Source organism: Oncorhynchus mykiss, chromosome 11, assembly GCF_057628025.1.
Source record: "Oncorhynchus mykiss isolate SJ-2025 chromosome 11, ASM5762802v1, whole genome shotgun sequence".
Lineage (NCBI taxonomy): Eukaryota > Metazoa > Chordata > Actinopteri > Salmoniformes > Salmonidae > Oncorhynchus > Oncorhynchus mykiss.
The window spans coordinates 42500273-42524736 of NC_143032.1; the positions used below are offsets into that span (position 1 = coordinate 42500273).

General features: G+C 43.9%; 1 protein-coding gene across 3 annotated transcripts in view; it reads left to right on the plus strand.

Moving 5' to 3' along the window:
- grid2 (glutamate receptor, ionotropic, delta 2) overlaps positions 1-24464 on the plus strand; it is a 559781-nt gene that overhangs the window by 370241 nt on the left and 165076 nt on the right. For all 3 annotated transcript variants that reach the window (XR_002475295.3, XM_021620869.3, XM_021620870.3), the window contains exons 7-8: positions 4066-4227; positions 8325-8444. Coding sequence is in view for 2 of the 3 variants with exons in the window: in XM_021620869.3 (XP_021476544.2) it covers positions 4066-4227; positions 8325-8444 (282 nt within the window). In the remaining variant the exon portion in view is untranslated. The remainder of the gene's footprint in view (positions 1-4065; positions 4228-8324; positions 8445-24464) is intronic.

Here is a 24464-nt window from a genome sequence, read left to right on the forward strand (position 1 = left end):
TCAAACATCATAACTCATTGCAATATTATCATGGAAATGTGGCATGTAATTTCTCTGTTGTTATTTATTTATTTTGTACATTTTTTTACATTTGTCCCGGGGCAGCAATATGTGTATACAATTATTGTTGTACATCAAGCCCTCAAATACAGCAAAGGAAGGGAGGAAAAATAATTTGTTCCCCATTATCTTATTGTATGGCTAGTGTCAAACCACAATATGTAGTGTCATTAATATACCATTGATTTGTGTGTGTGTGTGTAGAGAAGCCTAGAGGGATAGATCTTGTAAAATGTAAAATGTAACGACCAAAGGCTTTGAGTAATGTATCTTGCGTTGACAGGTCAGTGAAGGTGAATGGTAGTGTCCCGGTGATGGAGATGTACAGCTTGTATGAAATGTTGAGAGACACTGTTCTTAGTCCAGTGAATGACTCCGGAAGGTACACATTGTACCCACTGCTTCAGGTTATATCAGTGACACGTAGAGACTGTGCTTAGTAAGAGGCATAGAAGTAAGAGGCATATTATAATTTTTTTCAGTAAAAGACTGACACATCAGACAGACCGATAAACCTTTCATACAGAAAGGCATGCAGGAAGGCAGGCTGGCTTGCTGTCTGACACAGACAAACAGACAGACTTACAGACAGACAGTGTTGAGTGTGTTGTGAAGTGCTGAGGGGACAGACAGAGAGCAGGGGCAGTCAGTGGAGGACAGTGTGTCCCCGGTGCAGTGGTGAGTGGTGCATTTAGGCCTGTTTTGTCTGTCAGTGTGGAGCTGGAGCAGCTCAGCGGTCAGGAGAGTGGCCCAGAAGAAGCCCAATTTCACACTGCGCTGGAGCGCATCATCTGGGTCTGCCTGACCACTCTTTCTCCCCCTTCACACACACACACACACACACACACACACACACAGTCTTGTATAACTAACCTTGTGGGGACACACAATTCAGTCCCATTCAAAATCTTATTTTCAAAATACTAACCCTAAACCTAACCCTTATCCTAACCTTAACCTGAAAACCTAACCTAACTTTAAACGTAACCCTAACCCTAGCTCCTAACCCTAAACCTGATTCTAACCCTAACACTAATTTTTTGTGGGAACTAACGAAATTCCAGTCGGTCAAATTATTATAATTTTTTTATTCTGAGTTCTGGTGCACTCACACACACACACACTCCTTGCCCCCTTCTGGATTGCAGCCACTGCCGCTCCTCACGCTCCCAGAATTTACATGACCACCAGATGTTGGCCTTTAACTCAGCTCTGTCCCTCCCCACCCCTAACTAGATACCTCCCCAGCACACACACACACACACACACACACACACACACACACACAATAGTTGTTTAGCTCCAGTGCATCCACTCTGGCATTCTAGCTACCCAGGCCAAACTAACCCTCCCTCGCCCCCCTCCCTCGACCCACCATTAATTTCACACAAGTCAAATGCTTATTTTTCCTGCTGTGGCTGAAAACACAGACGGCCAGGAATAACAATAGTGTTTCTTCAGAGTCAAGAGGATTCACTGTCATGCTTTTTTCCCTCTCTCTTCGGGTTGTTGCTCTTCTTATTCTGTCTGTGGACCAGTCCCTATGGAGCAGTTAGGGCACTGGGAGCTTTGTCATTTTTCTGAATACATAGTGCTCAGGCAGTTCATATTGGCCATTTTCTAGAGCATTTACCTTGAAGCTGCAGAGTAAGCAACCCAGTACAAACACATCCTGATCCCTCATTACTAGTGTTTTTTGCTTTGGAATGGGAGAGAACCGCAAAGAAAAATACACGCTTACAAAGTTCCAGTCATTTTGTACGAGTCATTTTGTACGAGTCATTTTGTACGAGTCATTTTGTACGAGTCATTTTGTACGAGACATTTTGTGTGTTTTCATCCAGCGCCCCACTCAATGTAATTGGTATTGTCTGTTCTGTGTGTGTGTGTGTGCGCAAGTGCAGTTGTCTGTGTGTGCATGTGCGTATGTGCACAATTGTGCCTACGTGTGTGTGTGATGAATGGAACTAAAGCGCCATCCACCCACCATGCATAGGTTTAAATTATCGGAACATTATCTCCGCGAATATCCGCAGCATTTAAACCATTATTCCTAATCATTATTATTATTAATGATGTGGTTGGAAGCAACAGTACAATCACCCAGCATACTAAAACAGGAGTTGTGTTTTGAATGGGAGCCTGGCTGCATCCCAAATTGCACAATTTTACCTATAAAGTGCACTACTTTTGACCTAGGGGAACCCATTGGGCTCTGGTCAAAAGGACAGATAACTGCCAAAATAAAGGAAACAGCAACATAAAGTGTCTTCATTTGGCTTTGGGTCACCACAAGCCAGAACAGCTTCTATGCACGTTGGCATAGATTCTACTAGTGTCTGGGACTCTATTGGAGGGATGCGAGACATTTCTTCCACAAGAAATGAGTTGTTGATGTTGGTGGAAAGCATGTGCCGCTCAGGTGCTGCTCCAGAATCTCCCATAAGTGTTTAATTGAGTTGAGACCAGAATGCCATGACATATGGTTTACATCATTTACACGCTCATGAAACCATTCAGTAACCACTTGTCCCTTGTGGATGGGGCCATTGTTATCCTATGAGGACATAGCCATGGTAGCTAAAATAATGGATTTTTATACATGACCCTAAGCATGATGCGATGGGAATTGCTTAATTAACTCCGGCACCACACCTGTGTGGAAGCACCTGCTTTCAATATACTTTATATCCCTCATTTACTCAAGTGTTTCCGTTACCTGTAGTGCACTATGTAGTGAATAGGATGCCATTTGGGTTGCAAAACCTGTCATAGCACTGATGCATTGTTGACCTTTCTCTGCTGTAAAAGCCTATGTCAGGGAGATGCCACGCTCGTTCCTCATCCCCAGTGGGCGCTGGAACGCGGGGGCACTCAATATTGTGTCAAGTGTGCCGGAGCGTTGCAGGCTAATAAACAACGGCAAATCTAATGGCCACTCTCTACTCTATTTATTACATTCTCATTAAAATGGAGACAACACTCCTGCTAAATCACAGCGCAATCAATCAGGGCCCGAATTTACTCTCCTCTCTCTCTCTCTCTCTCCCCATGCGTCTTTGTGTGCGCCAAATAGCATCCTATTCCCTAGTGCACTGCTTTTGTGTGGGGCCCTCGAAAGTAGTGCACTATATAGGGAATAAGGTGTCATCATTCTTAACCTTTAAAAGGATGCATGTGGCGCGATTTGCGTTGTGGAGATTTTAAAGGCTGAGCTTAGACGAAGCCAACGAGATATGTTAAAGCTGCTTGAATCATTCTGGGGCCTTTTCCATTTACCCGGAAACGGGAGCAGTCTGGATGTGTAACTCAAACAGTAGTTAGAGGGGACGTTTTCCGAGGACATCAGAGATGTAGCTACAAATGACAGGTGTTAGGTGTTGTTTCTTTACAGATGATCAAAGAACTGTTGAAATGATGCGAGCGCACCCATCAATTTTCTTTCAAATGATGCCAGCCGAGGCTGCCTGCTCCTTATGATCACTGCATGTTTCACTGCCAGCCGTCACAGCAGCTTTCAGAAGGGTGCGGAGCTTACTTAGCCTGCATCCGAAATTGCACTCTATTCCCTGTATAGTGCACTACTTTTGACCAGGGCTCATAGGGCTCTGGTCAAAGGTAATGCACTTTACAGGGAATAGGGTTTCATTTGAATCATAGCCTTTGGGTTTCAACGCCGAGGAACATGAATATACACATCATCTTGGTTTCACTTACTGCAATACCACTAGATAAGTCTGCTGTGAATTTCTCTTTCCAGTTCCCATTTTTCTTCCCTCACCGCTCTGACTACCACTTTTCTTTTGTTCCACTGGTAATAACTTCTAATAATAAGTTATTATTAACAACTCCTTTTCCTGTCGTTTTTTTCCCCTTTCTCCCTCTTTCTGTCTTTCATGTTTCGTCTCACCCTGCTCTTCGTCTGCGTCTTAATCTTCCCTTCTCTTCCCTTATTTTGTCTCACTTCCTCTTCCTCTGTCCTCCCTCCCTCTCTTTTGTTGCAAGATAACCAACCGCTACATCTACGACACGGTGCTGCTATTGGCCAACACCTTCCACAGGAAACTGGAGGACAGGAAGTGGCACAGCATGGCCAGCCTCACCTGCATCCGCAAGAACTCCAAGCCCTGGCAAGGCGGGCGCCCCATGCTAGACAACGTCAAAAAGGTACTGGTCCATATAGGGCAGGTCAATTCAAAACCTGGACCTCAAAGCAAGTTCCACTGCTGATTTTCATTCTTCCCCTCTAATCAAGGACTGATTTATCCCTGGGAATCAAGGTGGGTGCATTTACTTATCAGGTAGAGCTGAAAAACAGCAGGACTCCGGACCTTCTTAGGTTATTCTTAGGGACAGGCATTTTTCTTGAATACAACAAAGGCCGTCAGGTCACGATGAGGTCATGACAAACTCCTAGTTCTGACTTATTCCGTATACTGTACATAATATTATGTACATCCATAGGATACATTAAATATATGCATGAGATTGTATTTCCATGTCCTGTATAATGCTTGGAGTGAGGGATGAAAAATGTTGTTACCGAAGTTCTACCAACACATTGACTGTAGTACTCACTCTGGAAAAACATTAGACCACTGCTACTCAACATTTCGAAATGCCTACAAGCCACAGAAACTGTGGATAGATGGAAACATCCGCACAAAACTGAAAGCGCGAGCCACTGCATTGAACCATGGCAAGGTGACTGGAAATATGGTTGAATACAAACAGTGTAGTTATTCCCTCCGTAAGGCAATCAAACAGGCATAAATTCAGCGGCTCAGACACAAGACGTATGTGGCAGGGTCTATAGACAATCACGGACTATAAAGGGAAAACCAGCCACGTCGCGGACACCGACGTCTTGCTTCCGGACAAGCACAGAGCCACCGACGCGACCCGCTACCAAGGACTGTGGGCTCTCCTTCTCCGTGGCTGATGTGAGTAAGACATTTAAGCATGTTAACCCTCACAAAGCTGCCCGCCAAGACGTCATCCCTAGCTGCGTCCTCAAAGCATGCGCAGACCAGATGGCTGGAGTGTTTACAGACATATTCAATATCTCCCTATCTCCTCAGTCTGCTGTCCCCACTTGCTTCAAGATGTCCACCATTGTTCCTGTACCCAAGAAAGCAAAGGTAACTGAACTAAATCACCCCGTAGCACTCACTTCTGTCATCGTAAAGTGTTTTGAGTGGCTAGTTAAAAATCATATCACCTCTACCTTATCTGACACCCTAGACCAGGGGTGGGCAATTCCAGTCCTCGAGGGTTTTGCCTCAGCCCCAGCTAACACACCTGACTCCAATAATCACCTAATCATGATATTTAGTTTGGAATGCAATTTGGTTAATCAGCTGTGTTTGCTAGGGATGGAGAAAAGTGTGACACCAATCAGGCCCTCGAGGACTGGAGTTGCTCACCCCTGCCCTAGACCCACTTCAATTTGCTTACCTTCCCAATAGAGCCACAGACAATATAATCGCCATTGCACTGCACACTACCCTATCCCATCTGGACAAGAGGAATACCTATGTAAGAATGCTGTTCATTGACTATAGCACAGCATTCAACCCCATAGTCCACTCTAAGCTCATCATTAAGCTCGGAGCCCTGAGTCTGAGCCACACCCTATGCAACTTCCTGACTGGCCTCCCCCAAGGTGGTGAAGGTAGGAAACAACACCTCCACTTTGCCGATCCTTAACACAGGGGCCCCACAAGGGTGCGTGCTCAGCCCTCTCCTGTACTCCCTGTTCACCCATGACTGCGTGGCCCACAACCGCAGGGCTCTCCAGATGGTGGTGTTGCCTGCCCAATGCATCACTGGGGGCAAACTACCTGCCCTCCAGGACACCTACAGCACCTGGTGTCACAGGAAGGCCAAAAAGATCATCAAGGACATCAACCACCCGAGCCACGTCCTGTTCACCCCGATATAATCCAGAAGACTAGGTCAGTACAGGTGCATCAAAACTGGGGCCGAGTGACTGAAAAACATCTTCTAACTCAAGGCCATCAGACTGTTAAATCGCCATCACTAGCCGGCTTCCACAAGGTTACGCAACCCTGCACCTTAGAGGCTGCTGCCCTACATAGACTTGGAATCACTGGCCACTTTAATAATGGAACACTAGGCACTTTAATAATGTTTGCATACTGCTTTACTCATCTCATATGTTTATACTGTATTTTATATTGTAGTCAATGCCACACCCACATTGCTCAAGCTAATATTTATATATTTCTTAATTCCATTTATTTACTTTAGATTTGTGTGCATTGTTGTGAATTGTTAGATACTACTGCACTGGAGCTAGGAACACAAGCATTTCGCTACACCCACAATATCATCTTCTAAATATGTGTATGTGACCAATACAATTTGATATGATTTGATTGGACATTATGATAGGAATGTTGATAAATCTGTGTAAAGAATATGTCAAGCAAGAGTGGCATGGACCTTGGGTCATGGTCAAAAGAAGTGCACTACGTAGGGAATAGGGTGCCATTTGGAACACGACTATGTTCAGCTGTGTTCTGTCTTTGCGCTACCTGACAAGGTGCAATGCTGCTGTAGATCATATGAACACTACATTATGTGAAAGACAATTGACAGACAAGGGATAGCCCTTCAATGTTGGAACTCATCTCTTCATCTCATCCCTCCACTTTTCTCTCAGAGGAGACCTTTGAAATGGATAGGGAGACACTGTAGGGGCACTGTCTTGGGCATTGAATAATACCCTGTTGGGGTTGCTGTTGCCGTGTTGAGGTGACATTGTGCTCTCCAGAGCTGCTGTGTTGGTGCAGGAGGCTAGGACGGGATGTTATCACCTTCTCCATCCCTGTGGCCTTTGCTCCTGGGGGGTGTACTGTACCTGTCGACATGTGTCTGCACAAACAAATGGGCATGCACGTGCCCACACACACACAGTACACTCTCTCACACAAACACACACACACACACAAACAGTGGCGTCCTCACACCCTGCCCTCTGCCATGAGCTGCGTGAGCATTCAGTGAAAGTGACACCGGCCGTGCTATAGGGATGGTGAGCCTGCAAAAGCCAAGTCCCATTGATTCAGTCCCTCTCCAACCAGCCCTGGGACTCTGTGTTTGTGTGAGGTGTTCTCTCCTCCAGTTTTTAATTGTAATAACTGTGTATAGGTGATGTTAATGTGGCGTGAACCTTGTTATTGTACTGTAAGCCAGCGATGTAATGGACCCATTTTTCATTCCCTAGGGTGTCCTCACTGGATCACTGTTCTACAGCTTTATTAGGGGAACTGGCTGTTTATTGGCTTTTCAATGCCTGCGTTAAGGTGAACTCGTCTGGATACTGCTCATCAGCTCTCATAATTGGCCAGCTAATTATTCCTGTCAGCTCGGTATTGGTGCAATACATTCACAACAATTATCTTTGTGGTAATTGCACCTGCTGTGTAATTGCACCTGCTGTAGAGGACAATGTGCCAGACAGGCGGTAAAGAGAGAGTGGAGGGAGTGGGGGGGTGTGTTGAGGAGGGTCTCTGCACTCGTTTGTGATGTTGGAGAGATGAAAGGCTAGGCATGGTGTTGCGCTTTGTTTGTGGCAGCCAAGGCCCTCTCTGGCGAAAAGGGGTTTGTAAGCCTGCTCTCGTTTTGCAAATGAGACCCCAATAAGAGTAGACTACCAACAGGCGATTATTATCATTATGATAATGTAATGGGCTGCATGAAGATGAATAAATCTGTTTCCCAACGTGGGCGGATTCGTTGTGGCTCGGGGCAGTCGCGTTCTCAAACACAGCGCCGCAGAATGCCTTCAGTGCAGGTGCACTGCAGGCTGAATGATGAAAGGGGTGCGGGGGGGAGCGAGGCAGAGAATTTGTTGATTCATGACCTCTGCACACATCAATCGAAGACATCAAAGCGAGAGGGATTGTCTTCAGAAAACCCCACGCTTTCCAACCAGGTGATCTAGGCTGGAGGATTGATGATGTCTTGCTACTAACTATAGATCACCTATTTCTCCCATTGGGCTCGTGAAATAACAGATAGAAGTATCCAGTCTGACAAGAGATCTTTTATATGGTCCATTTGAAATGTTCTCTAACTTTCTCAGGGACTACATTCATTGTAGTGTCTTTGATAATCATGTGTACGGTGTCCATATTAGGATAGACTCCGTCTCATCAGGACTTGTTTCGATCTCAACAGGACTATGTGCTTTGTCCATTTTGACAGCACTCTGACTTTGTGTCTTTCCCGTACAGTCTGGAGTGAGTGGTCTGACCGGCTTCCTGGAGTTTACTGACAACGGAACCAACCCCAACATCTACTTTGAGATCCTGGGGACCAATTATGGCGAGGACAGGGGGAGGGGTGTCATCAAGGTAAGATAACAAAATATTGTTGTTCTTTTTGTTGTGGTTGGCTATTCGACACAGCGTGGTACTTGATGTGCACTTGTTGTTTCTGCTGGGGCCAGCCATACAGAAATGTATACATACATTTGGATAAAAGTGTCTGCCAAATGGCATATAGTATTATATTATATCATTATGTTTATGTGGTGCTCTTCAGCTCCGTGTATTGTCATTGAGGCTCATTATCATTTAAAAAGCAGACTGTACATCTATACAGTAGAGTCATATTCATGAATATTAGTTTTGGTGAATATCAGGAAAGGTTTTGGTCACTTTGCCAGGATGCACAAAAAGAGTAATTTTTAAAAGCAAATGTATATGATCAAATCAAACTTTATTTGTCACATGCACCGAATTCAAATCACATTTATTTATATAGCCCTTCTTACATCAGCTGATATCTCAAAGTGCTGTACAGAAACCCAGCCTAAAACCCCAAAACAGCAAGCAATGCAGGTGTAGAAGTACGGTGGCTAGGAGAAACTCCCTAGAAAGGCCAAAACCTATGAAGAAACCTAGAGAGGAACCAGGCTATGAGGGGTGGCCAGTCCTCTTCTGGCTGTGCCGGGTGGAGATTATAACAGAACACGGCCAAGATGCTCAAATGTTCATAAATGACCAGCATGGTCAAATAATAATAATCACAGTAGTTGTCGAGGGTGCAACAGGTCAGCACCTCAGGAGGAAATGTCAGTTGGCTTTTCATAGCCGAACATTAAGAGTATCTCAACACGTGTAGACTTTACCGTGAAATGCTTACTTACAAGCCCTTAACCAACAGAAGAGTTAAGAAAAGATTTACCAACTGGACTAAAATAAAAAGTAACAAAAAAGTAACACAATACGAATAACAATAACAAGGTTATATGACGATGAACATGATGAACACCCATGAATGTTAGTGTCTTATGGCCAAATCGGATGGGCTAGTGTGCATCTTATTATAACGTGTTACCCAGAGAACTACATACAGTATGTCTATTTTCCCTGTTCTTCTCATATATGTATAGTGCCAGGTTACACCTTAGCTCATTAAACCTCACCTCTCTCCTTCAGGTGTGGACACTAATTATGTTAATTTACCAAATGATCAAGTTTTAATAGATAATCATAGCTGCTCAATGGAATTTCAAACAGCCGCCCTCAGAGAATGATGCACCGCTGTTTATCTTCCTCTGTGCTGTTTATTTATCTAATGTTGGTTCTAGTGCAGCAGCCCAGCCGCGGTTGAAGAATAGTAGCACAAGACCCGATTCCCTGAGCGCCACCATGCGCGATAATTCGTCTGTTCTTTCCCCTCATTTTCTCTTAATTACTGTATTCATACATTCCCGTATTTACTCACTCAAATATCAGTTGCTATCGTTCTGTTCCATCTGTTGTCCAAATACAGATCAATTACCGGTAACCATGGTGGCAAAGACGTCGTAGAGATGTCCGGGAGATGGATTGGTTACGGCAGTTTCAGGGAACATAGAGAGACAATGTGTTCCTCTCAGATAAACAAAGGTGTTGACTCACCCTGGTCGTTCCCATAACTCCCGGTGAGTGAGCGAGGAACACAAACACAACCGATATCCTGACCCGAAGTCTTAATCTGCCACTACCACTCACCTAAATAGTAAACACCGCCATGCCGTGGCAGATCAGGTGACTTCATGTCACGTTATGCAGTCAGTGCCTCAGATGTAAATCACAGAAGAGATGTATTCTTGTTATTTGTATTATTGAAATCACATTCTATTGAGAGAGAAAGTCACAAGTGAGAGGGGTAGACAGATGGGTAGAGATAGAAAGTCACAAGTGAGAGGGGTAGACAGATGGGTAGAGATAGAAAGTCACAAGTGAGAGGGGTAGACAGATGGGTAGAGATAGAAAGTCACAAGTGAGAGGGGTAGACAGATGGGTAGAGATAGAAAGTCACAAGTGAGAGGGGTAGACAGATGTGTTGAGGAACAGAGATATGAAGGTACAGGCGGGGTTTAACCTAATCCCACTAGGGGGAATGTATGATCCAGAGTCGGCAGCGCTACTACTAGACCAGACTCCGGCACACAAAAGAGAAGTGTTTTTATCATTGCAGGTGGGTGGAGTGGTGGTAGTTGTAGTCGCACTGCATTTGTGCGGAGATACTGAGTGAACAGCTCAGATATATATGAAAACGTGAAATGACCCTGGGAATTGATAGAACATCACTCAGAGATGCACAAACACGATATAATTTTTTTGTTTTAAATGGATGAATCTTTCCTTTAAGAGTTGCATACCAAATGGCGCATCCTAGATGTGGACCTCCCTGAGTACCTTGGCTCAGACTTGTTGTCACACTGCAGACAAATGGTCTGATTGGATGAACACTAGGGGTCACTGTCCTTGAGGCTTCATGCGGGGAAGAGTTGTGTGGCTTTTCTCTCACCAACTACAGTACATATTCATTCAAACACAACATACATGCACAAATGGGCCCACACACACACACACACACACACACACACACACCCCTGACGAATCCCAAACTCCACTTCCAGAGGGGCCACTGTAGGTTACGAATGAGATTGTCAGATCTCATTAGAGATAATGGCCTGAGACACAAACATAGCGCAACACGCTTCCAAAGATGAAATTCATCTTTAAGTAAAAAATAATTACATTAACTCTGATTCCTTAATCAGAGAATATAATTAATTTTGGGGGAATTGAATACACTGAACAAAAATATAAACGCAACATGCAATCATTTCAAAGGTTTTACTGAGTTACAGTTCATATAACGAAATCAGTCAATTGAAAAAAAAGATAATTAGGCCCTAATCTATGGATTTCACATGGCTAGGATTACAGATATGCATCTGTGGGTCTAAGATACCTTAAAATAAGGGTAGGGGCGTGGATCAGAAAACCAGTTAGTATCTGGTGTGACCACCCATTTGTCTCATGCCGTGCGACACATCTCCTTTGCATAGAGATCATTATGTTGATTGTGGCCTTTGGACTATTGTCCCACTCCTTTTCAATGGCTTTGTGAAGTTGCTGGATAGTACGGGGAACTGGAACGCTCTGTCGTACAAGTCGATCCAGAGCATCCCAAACATGCTAAATGCGGGACAGGCCATGGGAGTACTGGGACATTTTCAGCTTCCAGGAATTGTGTACAGACCCTTGCGACGTGTATTATCACGCTGAAACATGAGGTGATGGCGGCAGATGAATGGCACAACAATGGGCCTCACCAAATCATTACCCCACCGCCACCATGCACAACAATGGGCCTCACCAAATCATTACCCCACCGCCACCATGGGGCACCAATCTGTTCACAACGTTGACATCAACAAACCACTCGCCCACACGACGCCATCCACAATGTCTGCCATCTGCCCGGTACAGTTGAAACCGGGATTAATCTGTGAAGAGCACACTTCTGCAGCGTGTCAGTGGCCATCGAAGGTGAGCATTTGTCCACTAAAGTCGGTTATGACACCAAACTGCAGTCAGATCAAGACTCTGGTGAGGACGACGAGCATGCAGATGAGCTTCCCTGAGACGATTTTTGCAGAATTCTTCGGTTGTGCAAACCTACAGTTTCATCAGCTGTCCTGGTGGCTGGTCTCAGGCAAACACGCAGGTGCAGAAGCCGGATGTGCAGGTCCTGGGCTGGCGTGGTTACACATGGTCTGCAGTTGTGAGGCCGGTTGGATGTACTGACAAATACTCTAAAACTACATTGGAGGCAGTTTATGGTAGAGAAATTAACATTCAATTCTCTGGTAACAGCTTTGGTGGACATTCCTCCAGTCAGCATGCCAATTGCACACTCCCCTAAAGCTCGCGACATCTGTGGCATTGTTTCATGACAAAACTGCACATTTTAGAGTGGCCTTCTATTGTCCTCAGCACAAGCTGCACCTGTGTAATGATGATGCTGTTTAATCAGCTTTTGTTTGCCACAACTGTCAGGTGGATGGATGATCTTGGCAAAGGAGAAATGTTCACTAACAGGAATGTAAACCAATTCTTGTGCATATGAAAAATCTCTGGGATCTTTTTTTTATTTCAGCTCATGAAACATGGGACCAACACTTTACATGTTGCGTTTATATTTCTGTTCAGTATACTTGTTATATTGCTACTATAACCTCATAAGCAATGTATGTACCAAACCATCTGATGAGGGAATGCAGGAGTTGTTGCGTCGTCTACTGAATAGTTGACATTTTGCCTCTGTGAAGGATCAGTTGAAAAGAGCAGAGAATAAGAGTTGCAGGTCATCGTACTGCACTCTTATGCTTCAATTAAAGGACAAACGTAAACAACTCAATACACTGATTTAAAAGGGCAATCTGCAGTTCAAACAACAACAAAGCGGACACTGCACCACTGTGTTGGTAAACAGCTGAGGGATGAGAAATGTAACCAGATCAAAATTATGTTTAGAGGCTATCACAGATTGCCCATTTAACCTAGCTATGCGCCTTATTCAAAAGCACTCAGCTAACCCATTCTTCGAAAAAAACACGAAGTGCAGTTATTCATGTATTGGCTCCATAACTCATTACATGTGGTCATTTTTATATATAAAGCTGTCATGTACTGTACTGTATGTGGGTGAATGTAACCAACACCTGAATAATTTTGGTACATTCATTTTTTTAGTCATGGAACTGTCTTTTTAAAAATATTTTTGACATTTAAACCTCCAATGCTTTATTGAAGTTGCTTTAAGTCACAGGTGACACAGGTGACGACGTGCTTTGCCTGTTTGACGAAAGGCTTACTCACAAAGTAAGATACACAGCAAACAACAAATAGACATCAATTAATACAAGTAATAAATACGCATTCATAAAATAAGGACGGTTAAGTATGTGTGAAAATCCAATGTAAGGCTTACCCGCAAACGACTTCGCAATAAGATAAGCTACACGACAAACAGCAAATGACACATCTGGAAATACACATAATACGCGTTAGTATTAGCACAGCACTCCACGCTGTATCCTAGGGAAAAGCCGATCGAGCAACTTCATTTCCCCCACACAATATCATCATGGACCCTGAATGTTGTTGTCTTTCATATTTGTTCATCTCCACTGATAGAATTCTAAAGTCGGGCCTTGTTATTAAACTATGCTCAGGCACAGAACGGCTTATTCCAGTAATTGACACAGAGGTGACCCCGGACCTGGGACGGCTATAAGCTGCTGCTCGCCTTTCTTTCAATTCATTATCCGCACTGAGCCACACACTTACTGTATGCATGTTATTATCACTCTCTCTTTCTATATTTCCCCGCTCTCTCTCTCTCTCTCTCTCTCTCTCTCTCTCTCTCTCTCTCTCTCTCTCTCTCTCTCTCTCTCTCTCTCTCTCTCTCTCTCTCTCTCTCTCTCTCTCTCTCTCTCTCTCTCTCTCTCTCTCTCTCTCTCTCTCTCTCTCTCTCTCTCTCTCTCTCTCTCTCTCTCTCTCTCTCTCTCTCTCTCTCTCTCTCTCTCTCTCTCTCTCTCTCTCTCTCTCTCTCATACAGTTGTCTCTATATTGATAATAGCGGGTCATAGGCAATCTATCATAATTATTATTACCTCCGTGCAAGAATTTGTTTTCCACTCCATTAATTTGGGTGGCTACATGCAGCTTACAACTTTATACATCAATAATCTCAAAGCTCCAATGGCCAGCAGCATAGAGGACAGCAACGCTGTCTACTGGGTAATTGCTTCGTTAGCCATCATGGGACCTTAAGTAATTTCTGCTGGCAAAGAAATAGATTTATATTTTCAATGTGTGGCTCTTAAAGAGGGTCACAATTTGATCTAATAGAATTCCCACTGAGCCAGAAAGCGAGAGAAGGGGAGAGAGTGAGATGGGGAGGGGTGATGTAGATTACCTATTCTTTAGATAAAGGGAGGGACAGAGGCTTGGGTCAAAGCAAGAGAGGCAGGCCGGGAAAGGATATGAAGTGAGTGTCGGCGGAATGTTAACCCACTAATTGAATAGCATTTCATTCATACTACAATGTTCGCCAGAGCGGGGTCACCCTGCCTATTCTATCAGGATAATAGATATACAGTAGTACCTTCATTGATATGTTTGGACTCATAGAAAGTATTTATTTTACATGAAAGCTGGTGTTATTCTATTAGCCTTGACACTGTAAAAAGAAACATGTTTGGCCATGTACTCCTGCATGACAATTGAATGTCAGTTTGCATGAGTGTCCGGTTGTATGTCTTCCTGCAAGTACCTGTTAGTCAAAGAGCATTTGCGCTTTTCACATTTATGCCCAAAGCCGTACCAAGACATATAGTAGAGTGGCTTGTATGTATGCTGACACCTGCTCTCAAAAGAACATTCCTGTCATTAATGTAATATAACATAAAAGGAACTTGAATTGTCAGTATGTTGATAGATGATGGTGATAGAACATTGGTTCAATGTATTTTTGCCCGGCGGTAGGGGACTTACCTTACCGGAAATGAACATGTTAAAAACATTTTGGAAATACAATAATTACACAATGTTATTGTAACACAAATGCAATTGTAATTCTGGGACCATGCAACATAGATTTTGGACTACAAAATAGCTTATCAAAAGCAGGTACAATTGTCCGTTCGTGGTACAAGATATGAGAGCAACACCTTTTGGAAGGAAGGAATTAATTCCTTCAATGTAAAATATATTCCTGTAAGGATGTGTGTTAAATATGTGGGGAGGCTGTACAGTGGAACAGAAGAGATCCCCCTGGGGTAGAGATCCCCATTTCCCCCAATTTTCCGTTCCATTAGGTAGATTCAGATGTTGCTTTATAGAAGCTGTCTCTGCCTTTAGGAGAGGCAGGGGAGAGAGAATCATTGATTTGTCCTGCTTCAGAGATTCTCTCTTTGCACTTCTCCTGGACAAGTCCCAGTAGATAGAAGACGTGTTACATGTCAGCCGTTGGCCTACATCAAGTTACCCTGGGTCAGGCAGACCTTGACTGCGTCCCACTGGACCCCTGTTCCCTATATAGTGCTTTTGACCAGGGAAGCCCGTAAGCCTCGTTTCCAAAGTAGTCCACTATGTAGGGAATAGGGTGCCATTTGGGATGGAAACATTTTCTTTATGCACATTGTGCTATGGATGTTATTGGAACATTGTTAAAGAGTGGAGGAGGAGGAGACGAAGGACAAAGTACACCTTTTAGGCTTAAAAGAAAGTCAATATCAGTGTCTTTGTGTTCTTTCCCATCCACATATTCTCTCCTTTTTTTTGTGTCTCATCACACACTGCATTCTGTTCTCTATTTCTCTCTTTTCGTGTGAGATCTGTAAGAGCAGCAGTCAAGGAAAGGGTCAATTTCAGTTCTTTGTGCCTGTTAGCACTATTATCAAATGTGAAATGCAAATTTATAAAAAATATGTAGGGGAAAGCTTTACAGTTTCAAGCATCAGAGGACTTTATTATAAAAGTTTTAAGTCATATGTCTGAATTCATAGCCTGTCACTATGTTACTCCTGTTTTGAGACAACCGTTTAAAATGGAGTGTCACAAAATTGCATTGCTCTCTCCTGACATGTTGCAGAATAATCGGAAGCCCTCGTTCCCCAAATTAATTTTGCATGACTCGTCTTTATGCTGCATTATGCTGCTGTGTTGAGACGGGTTTGTGGATAGGTCAATTGTGTGCATCTGTAAGGGTTTTCCTGTGGTGAAGTAGAGGCGGACCAAAACGCAGCGTGGTTATATTGATTCATGTTTAATGAAAAACGATAAACACGAACACTACAAAACAATAAACGTGGAAAACCAAAAACAGCCCTATCTGGTGCAAAACACAGAGACAGGAACAATCACCCACAAACACACAGTGAAACCCAGGCTACCTAAGTATGATTCTCAATCAGAGACAACTACTGACACCTGCCTCTGATTGAGAACCATACTAGGCCGAAACATAGAAATACCCAAAACCTAGAAAAACAAACAGACTGCCCACCCAACTCAAGCCCTAACCATACTAACCAACCATACTCAGACGGGAAGCTCCGGCAACGCTGGAGAGGAAGGCTCTGGCAGCGCTGGACTAAGGAGCTCTGGCGCCTCTGGAATGAGGGGCTCTGGCGCCTCCTGGCTGAGGGGTGGGAGCTCCGGCAGCGCCGAACAGGCGGGAGCACCTGTAAGGATGAGACGGCGAGACAGCCTGGTGCGGGGGGCTGCCACCGGAGGGCTGGTGCGTGGAGGTGGTACCGGATAGACCGGACCGTGCAGGCGCACTGGAGCTCTTGAGCACCGAGCCTGCCCAACCTTACCCGGTTGAATGGTCCCGGTCGCCCTGCCAGTGTGACGAGGTGGAATAGCCCGCACTGGGCTATGCAGGCGAACCGGGGACACCGTGCGCAAGGCTGGTGCCATGTAAGCCGGCCCAAGGAGACGCACTGGAGACCAGATGCGTAGAGCCGGCTTCATGGCACTTGGCTCGATGCCCGGCCGATACGCGGAGCTGGTATGTACCGCCCCGGGCTATGCACATGCACTGGGGACACGGTGCCTGCCCGGTCTCTCTCGCCCCCCGGTAAGCACAGGAAGTTGGCGTAGGTCTCCTACCTGGCTTCGCCACACTTCCTGTGTGCCCCCCCCCCCAAGAAATGTTTGGGGCTGCCTCTCGGGCTTCCTTGCCAGCCGTGTTCCCTCATATTGCCGGCTCCTCTCTCCGGCTGCCTCTGCTCTCCTAGCTGCCTCCACCTGTTCCCATGGAAGGCGATCCTTTCCCGCCAGGATCTCCTCCCAGGTGTAGCAACCCTTGCCGTCCAATACATCGTCCCAAGTCCATTCCTCTTTGCGCCGCTGTTGCCCGTTACCACGCCGCTTGGTCCTGTTGTGGTGGGTGATTCTGTAACGGTTCTCTTGAGGTGAAGGAGAGGCGGACCAAAAAGCAGCGTGGTTAGTTTTGTACATCTTTAATAAAGATGAAAATACAACAATCTACAAAACAAGAAACGTGAAAAAACCAAAACAGTCCTATCTGGTGCCACAAACACAAAGACAGGAACAATCACCCACAAACACACAGTGAAACCCAGGCGGCCTAGTATGGTTCTTTCTCAATCAGAGGCAGGTGTCATTAGTTGTCTCTGATTGAGAATCATACTTAGGTAGCCTGGGTTTCACTGTGTGTTTGTGGGTGATTGTTCCTGTCACGCTGCTTTTTGGTCCGCCTCTCCTTCATCTCAAGAGAACCGTTACAGCATCCCAAATGGCACCCTATTTCGTATATTGTGCACTACTTTTGACCACAGCCCATAGGATTCTGGTCAAGCCTAATGCCCTTGAAAGGGAATAGGGTGCCGTCTCTGTTATTTAACGCAAATCCCGGTGCTTACATTAGTATTGATACAGTACTAAGAGGCTTGCTATTCTGAACCATGTCAGTCCATCCATTTGTAGTAGAGCCCCAAACCGAAACCACCAGCTGGCTATTATGAAATCTTCAACAATTTATTGTATTTAAAGAGCAACCCTCTAAATAAACAACTACTCATTTGGAAAACAGCCTATGTGGCATCGATATGAGTCAGGAACATTTATTCAAAAAAAAAAAAAGTGCATGATCTGACAAATGGTGATCCTTACCCAGTGGACAAAACTGCTTGTACAGTAAATGACTTCATTGCAACCAGATTAAAATCAGTGCTGGCTCTAAACAGGTTGTAATGTCCCCATAATGTTGCCATTTGAACCAGCTTTTGACGATAGGTTTACTGACAGGTGTAAGAGTCTTGATGGAGGGTCATTGTCTCTGTGAGGTAGGCTACTCTGCCGTGTGGTAGGATACTGCTGTGCTAGGCTAACGTTGCTGACTACAGGGCCACTGGCCATAGAGTACAGCGACAGTGGAAACAGGTCAGTTGGGACACGGTCGGTGACCCTCCCTCTCATCCTCAGGTTACCTTTGGGTCAAAAGGAGATGATGGGATGCCCTTGTTGCCCCGACGTCGCCCTGATGTCGATCTTATCTTCATTCGGTCACCTGGTTTCAAACAAACGAGCCAATCCCCCACGAGGGACTGGTAACGTGGCATCACAGACCACTGACTGTACCAAACCAAATACCATGAATAGAAACACACGCTTCCGTCAAACGGTTTGGGAGCAACCGCTTGAAATGATAATCCCTATGTACTGTACTACGGTCTAATTTCAGTACTTGTGGAACTGAAAGGAAGTCGCTGTTTTTACAGTCTCGCCAAACGATAGCTACGCATTTCATTGTACTATCACGCATACCATTAAGGCATAATGAAAATTATAGTAGTGTGAAATGTTTCAATCATATCTAACGTGCAGGAACAGTAAATGAAAAACCCTTTGGGATGTTGTTTGCATGTGGGAGTTCAGTTTCTGCAGTTGAAGATAATTTGCTGACAAGGGTAGGGCAAGCAAGCCCTGGGCTTGGAAATAGATGGAGTTGTGGTTGATACACTGAAGGCAGACTGCTGATCAGTTGATCAATCTCACACTCAACTTATCTTCTCTGTCAGAGAGATAGAATAGACTGCACTAGAATTACTCTGTTTTAAAATAGACACAAACAGTATTTCAGCTTGTGGAATCATGGCAACTCATAGAAAGAGGCCAATCTCACCACCTACAGTGCATTTTGAAAGTTTTCGGACCACCTGACTTTTACCACATTTTGTTACGTTACAGCCTTACATTTTTTTGATAAAAATAGTTTTTTTTGTCATCATTCTACTCACAATACCCCATGATGACAAAGCAAAAGTTTTTTAGAATTTTTTGCAAATGTATTTTTCCAAAAACCTGTTTTTCGCTTTGTCATTATGGGGTATTGTGCGTAGATTGAGGATTTTTAAAAATCAATTGTAGAGTAAGGCTGAAACATAACAAAATGTGGAAAAAGTCAAGGGGTCTGAATACTTTTCCGAGTGCACTATATATGCACAAGTAGGATTTACGTCTCTCAATCATTTATCTATGACTGTTTTCCAAATGGCACCCTATTCACTATATAGTGTACTACTTTTGACCAGAGCCCTAAGGGAATAGGGTGCCATTTGACATACAGGCATATGTCCCTGCGCGGCCAGGCACGACTCCAACACCATCATTAAGTTTGCAGATGACACAACAGTGGTAGGCCTCATCACCGACAACGACGAGACAGCCTACAGGGAGGAGGTCAGAAACTTGGCCGTGTGGTGCCAGGACAACAACCTCTCCCTCCAAGTATTCAAGACAAAGGAGGTGATTAAGGACTACAGGAAAAAGAGGAGCGAGCATGCCCCCATTCTCATTGACGGGGATGCAGCGGAGCAGGTTGAGAGCTTCAAGTTCCTTGGTGTCCACATCACCAACAAACTAACATGGTCCAAGCACACCAAGACGGTCGTAAAAAAGGGGCACGACAAAACCTATTTTTAAACTGCATTGTTGGTTAAGGGCTCGTCAGTAAGCATTTCACTGTTGTATTCGGCGCATGTGACTAATACGATTTGATTTTGATTTTCACGGGTGTTTAGACCATGTCAGAATTCATTTTAGCAACTGGATTTTTTAAAAATCATTGTGCAATAGAAATCTCCTCCTGTATCTGGCAGAGGCCTTCCAGTAAATGGATGACGCCAAGCGTCTGTTTATTATTTTATTAATGCTGTTATTTTGGTCCTGGGCGGGTGTGGAATGAGAGTAGCCTTATCGGTGTTCTGGGTTTAAACATAGCAGTCTGGAGAGAGAGAGCGAGAGAGACAGAGGAGGCTCAGTTCCCACGCTGGCTCTGTGCATCATGACTTATTGATGTCTCTCTAATGATGGTTCCTCCTCTGGTTCCCTCAGAGCACTTGGCCATTTCCCACCTTTTGTTGCCAGTTCCCAGTCTGGTGTGTGGTGAGAAATCTCAACTGGATGTTGAGTGGAGGTTTGGTCCTTTGTGGGTTATTTGGAAGAACATGGCACTTGCAACCACAGGATCGTGGGCACGCATTACTGCAAGTAGCTTTGGATAAAATGTCGCTTTTGCTAAATGGCATATAATGTTAAATGCACTGAGTGTACAAAACATTAGGATCTTGCTTTTTTCATGACATAGACTCACCAGGTGAATCAAATCAAATCAAATTGTATTAGTCACATGTGCCACATGTGCCCCATACCAACAAAAAAAATGGATAAGAATAAGAGATAAAAGTAACAAGTAATTAAAGAGCAGCAGTAAAATAACAATAGCAAGACTATATACAGGGGGGGTACCGATACAGAGTCGATGTGCGGGGGCACCGGTTAGTCGAGGTAGTATGTACACGTAGGCAGAGTTTTTAAAGTGACTATGCATAGATGACAACAGAGAGTAGCAGTGGTTTAAAGAGGGAGTAGTGGTGCAATGCAAATAGTCTGGGTAGCCATTTTATTAGGTGTTCAGGAGTCTTTTGGTTTGGGGGTAGAAGCTGTTTAGAAGCCTCTTGGACCTAGATTTGGTGCTCTGGTACCGCTTGCCGCGCGGTAGCAGAGAGAACAGTCTATGACTAGGGTGGCTGGAGTCTTTGACAATTTTTAGGGCCTTCCTCTGTCACCGCCTGGGATAGAGGTCCTGGATGGCAGTGAGCTTGGCCCCAGTGATGTACTGGGCCCTTCGCACTTCCCTCTGTAGTGCCTTGGGGTCAGAGGCCGAGCAGTTGCCACACCAGGCAGTGATGCAACCAGTTGAGTGGATGCCAATATGACACGTGTTACACAAAATGGGGATTTCAAAAGAGAGAGAAAGCGTGCACGGGAGAAAAGCACACTTCGGTACATTTGTAAACTATGCTTAGTTTAACCCTAACCTTGCCCCGAACTGCCGCTCTTATGGGCCAGAATATAATGATGTAATTACGTGTCGAATGTCTCCAATGTCTCTTCGTGGACTGGGTTCGCCTTCTCTGATGACGGCACGTCTTCGGTTACCGTGTGTAACTCTCTGTTTGTCCTCACAATGTCAGTGTCCTTTCTCCTAGTACTCTGTTTCCCCGCCCTTGTTCTGAAAGAGGGGTCTTCTGAGGACGGCTAATCAGCCATATAGGTGGTTCCAGCGTGGGAATGAAAGCAGTGTACACACGCGATTCCTTGGAGAGAATAACCGGGTGGTCCTGCTTGAATTCACCCTCTTAGACACAGCTACTCATCCGTGGCATAGATTGTTAAAAGGTTCCTTTGTCTTTTTCAACCTCGTGTTGCATTCTGGGGTTACAACTAATCAGACCTTGGCTGCAGCTCGTGGTCCCTAGTCATAATTTCAATTCTTAAAATAATAAGAACTTAATAATTCTTAACTGACCCTCTGGTCAGAAATGGGCATTTCCGCCTTTAGGGAATGTTCTCTGGGCGTAACTAGTTACAAGGCAAGGTCTGGAATTTACTCAGATCCAATTTAGGCAACAAACTTCACATTTCATCTTTACAAAAATTTTATCTTTGATCTGGACATTTACCACACCACTAGAGTATTCAAAAATCAAGTACATATTGTGAAAACTCTTCAAGTTACAATGTTTTCGTTATAACGTCATCATTTAACTTTTAATAACATAACAAAAACGACATTCATTTTCATTTTCCATCTATCGTCATTACTACCATTTTGACTGGCGAAACATATTGTCCCAAAGTCCATTTATTGCATGTTACTGTTCAGAGGTAGGTTCTTCGTAGGCCCATCATACATTCAATTCCTCCACAGGGAGAGGACACCCTGAGATTTTGTCTGCTGCCTTAAGATTTACAATGGGCGGGAGGTGTCATAAAAAAAAAACACCTCCATACCTCTCGACCTCTCCCCCGCTGGTGGGTGTGAGAGATATCCCTGTAGGATTATGGTCCATGGTAACCTGACCCGAACAGGCCAGGCATGACACTACCCTGCATGAATCTGCAGGTAGCTAACCAACCAGGATCAATGTTAGCCAGCTGACATTAGGCTATAACTAGCAATGCGAATGGCCCTGAGATACAAATAATATTACTACCCAGATCATACATGTAACGTTAGCTAGCCAGCCAGCCAGCTAGCATTAGCTAGCTAGCTAACAGTACACTTTAACTTGAAATGAAAATGACTCTCTGACAAAATTAGAAAGGTGTAATATCTGAAAATGTAGCTAGCTAGACTCTCGTACCCATATACATGGATGGACACTTCTCCCTCTCTGTCATAAATGCCATGGTTGCCCTTAGTTTGAAGATCTAATCTGGAGCCTTCTATGTTCTCTTTTCGACTCCGTCTGCATATTTGCAATCAAACTGATTTCAAAACTCGGTCCTCCAGAAAGTGGAGAGCAACACTTATGCAGTTCTACTACATGATATCTTTCAAAAAAGCTGTGTTAGAAAGGATTACCGACACATACTGACCACCTCATATTAAAAATAGACCAATCCGAAAACAATCTCTCGGCATGTCCAGCCCACTCATTATCTCAGCCAATCATGGCTAGTGGGAAGGTTGCTGACTTTTTCCGTGGCAAACCAACTAGGCTCATAATTGTATTCGTATTTACAGTAGATATACAAGTATTTTAGTAAGGCACATGAAAGTTCACATGTTCCAGAAGGCATTTCTTCCAAAAAATGCCTTTTGATTAAAAAAACAAGTTTGTGTTCAAACGGCGCTCCTGTGAAGTAGTTGATGTGCAAAATACGTCTAGTTTTCTGAAACAAGTCACATATAGGCTTTGGGCTTTAAAGGGATAGTTCAGCAATTTTACACATATGTTGTTGGTTTTTGTGTGTGTTGTTTTTAGGGTAGATCAGCTTTATTTATTTATATTTATTTATTTATTGCAGATAGATTGTGGCTTCATCAATGTCGTTGTCTGCATCATTTCCCCATATATATTTTTGTAAATATATGTACCACCAATCAAAAGTTTGGACACACCTACCATTCAAGGGTTTTTCTTTATTTTTACTATTTTATACATTGTAGAATAATAGTGAAGACATCAAAACTATGAAATAACACATATGGAATCATATAGTAACCAAAAAAGTGTTAAATAAATCTAAATATATTTTATATTTGAGATTCTTCAAAGTAGCCAGCTTTGCACACTCTTGGCATTCTCTTAACCAGCTTTATGAGGTAGTCACCTGGAATGCAAGTTGTTTTTTGACAACTTTATACTTTCACTACATTCCTAATGAATATTATGTACTTTTTACTCCATACATTTCCCCTGGCACCCAAAGGTACTCGCTACATTTTGAATACTTAGCAGGACAGGACAATTGTCTAATTCATCCCTGCTGCCTCTGATCTGGCAGACTCACTAAGCACATGCTTTGTTTGTAAATTATGTCTGAGGGTGAGGGCGTAAATAAAAAAATAAAAAATAAAATGGTGCTGTCTGGTTTGATTAATATAAGGAATTTGAAATGACTTTTGATACTATGTATGCGGATGATTTGTCACCCTACATTCCAGCACCTAAATAATGAGTTACAGACAGTATTAGAATTGGTGATTAAGGATAAACGGGTCTTACATACATCTAAAACTAAAAACATTGTGTTTGGTCCAAAATGTTCTCTGACTTAAACCTCAGCTGGAGTTGTGTATTAAGGTATTGGATGGTCCATTATCATGGTCAAGTTATATTTTCAAAGTTGAGAAGATGTTCTGCGTTTTTGACACAAATCAACTGAACCTGTTGTTCAGGCTCTGGTCTTGTACCATTTGGATTACTGTACGGTAATATGTTCAAGTGCAGCAAAGAAAGACCTAGCAAAGCTGCAGCTGGCTCAAAACAGAGCGGCACACCTTGCCGTTAACTACATCAACAACATGCATGCCAGTCTTTCGTGGTAGAGGGTTAACGCGAGACAAACTTCTTTTCTAGTTTTTAAAAGAAATATTACTGTGAGGGAAAATTCAAGATTGTCTGCATAATTAAATAACATTCAGCTCAAACACCCATACAGACACCACAAGACGTGCCACCAGGGGTCTCTTCAGAGTCC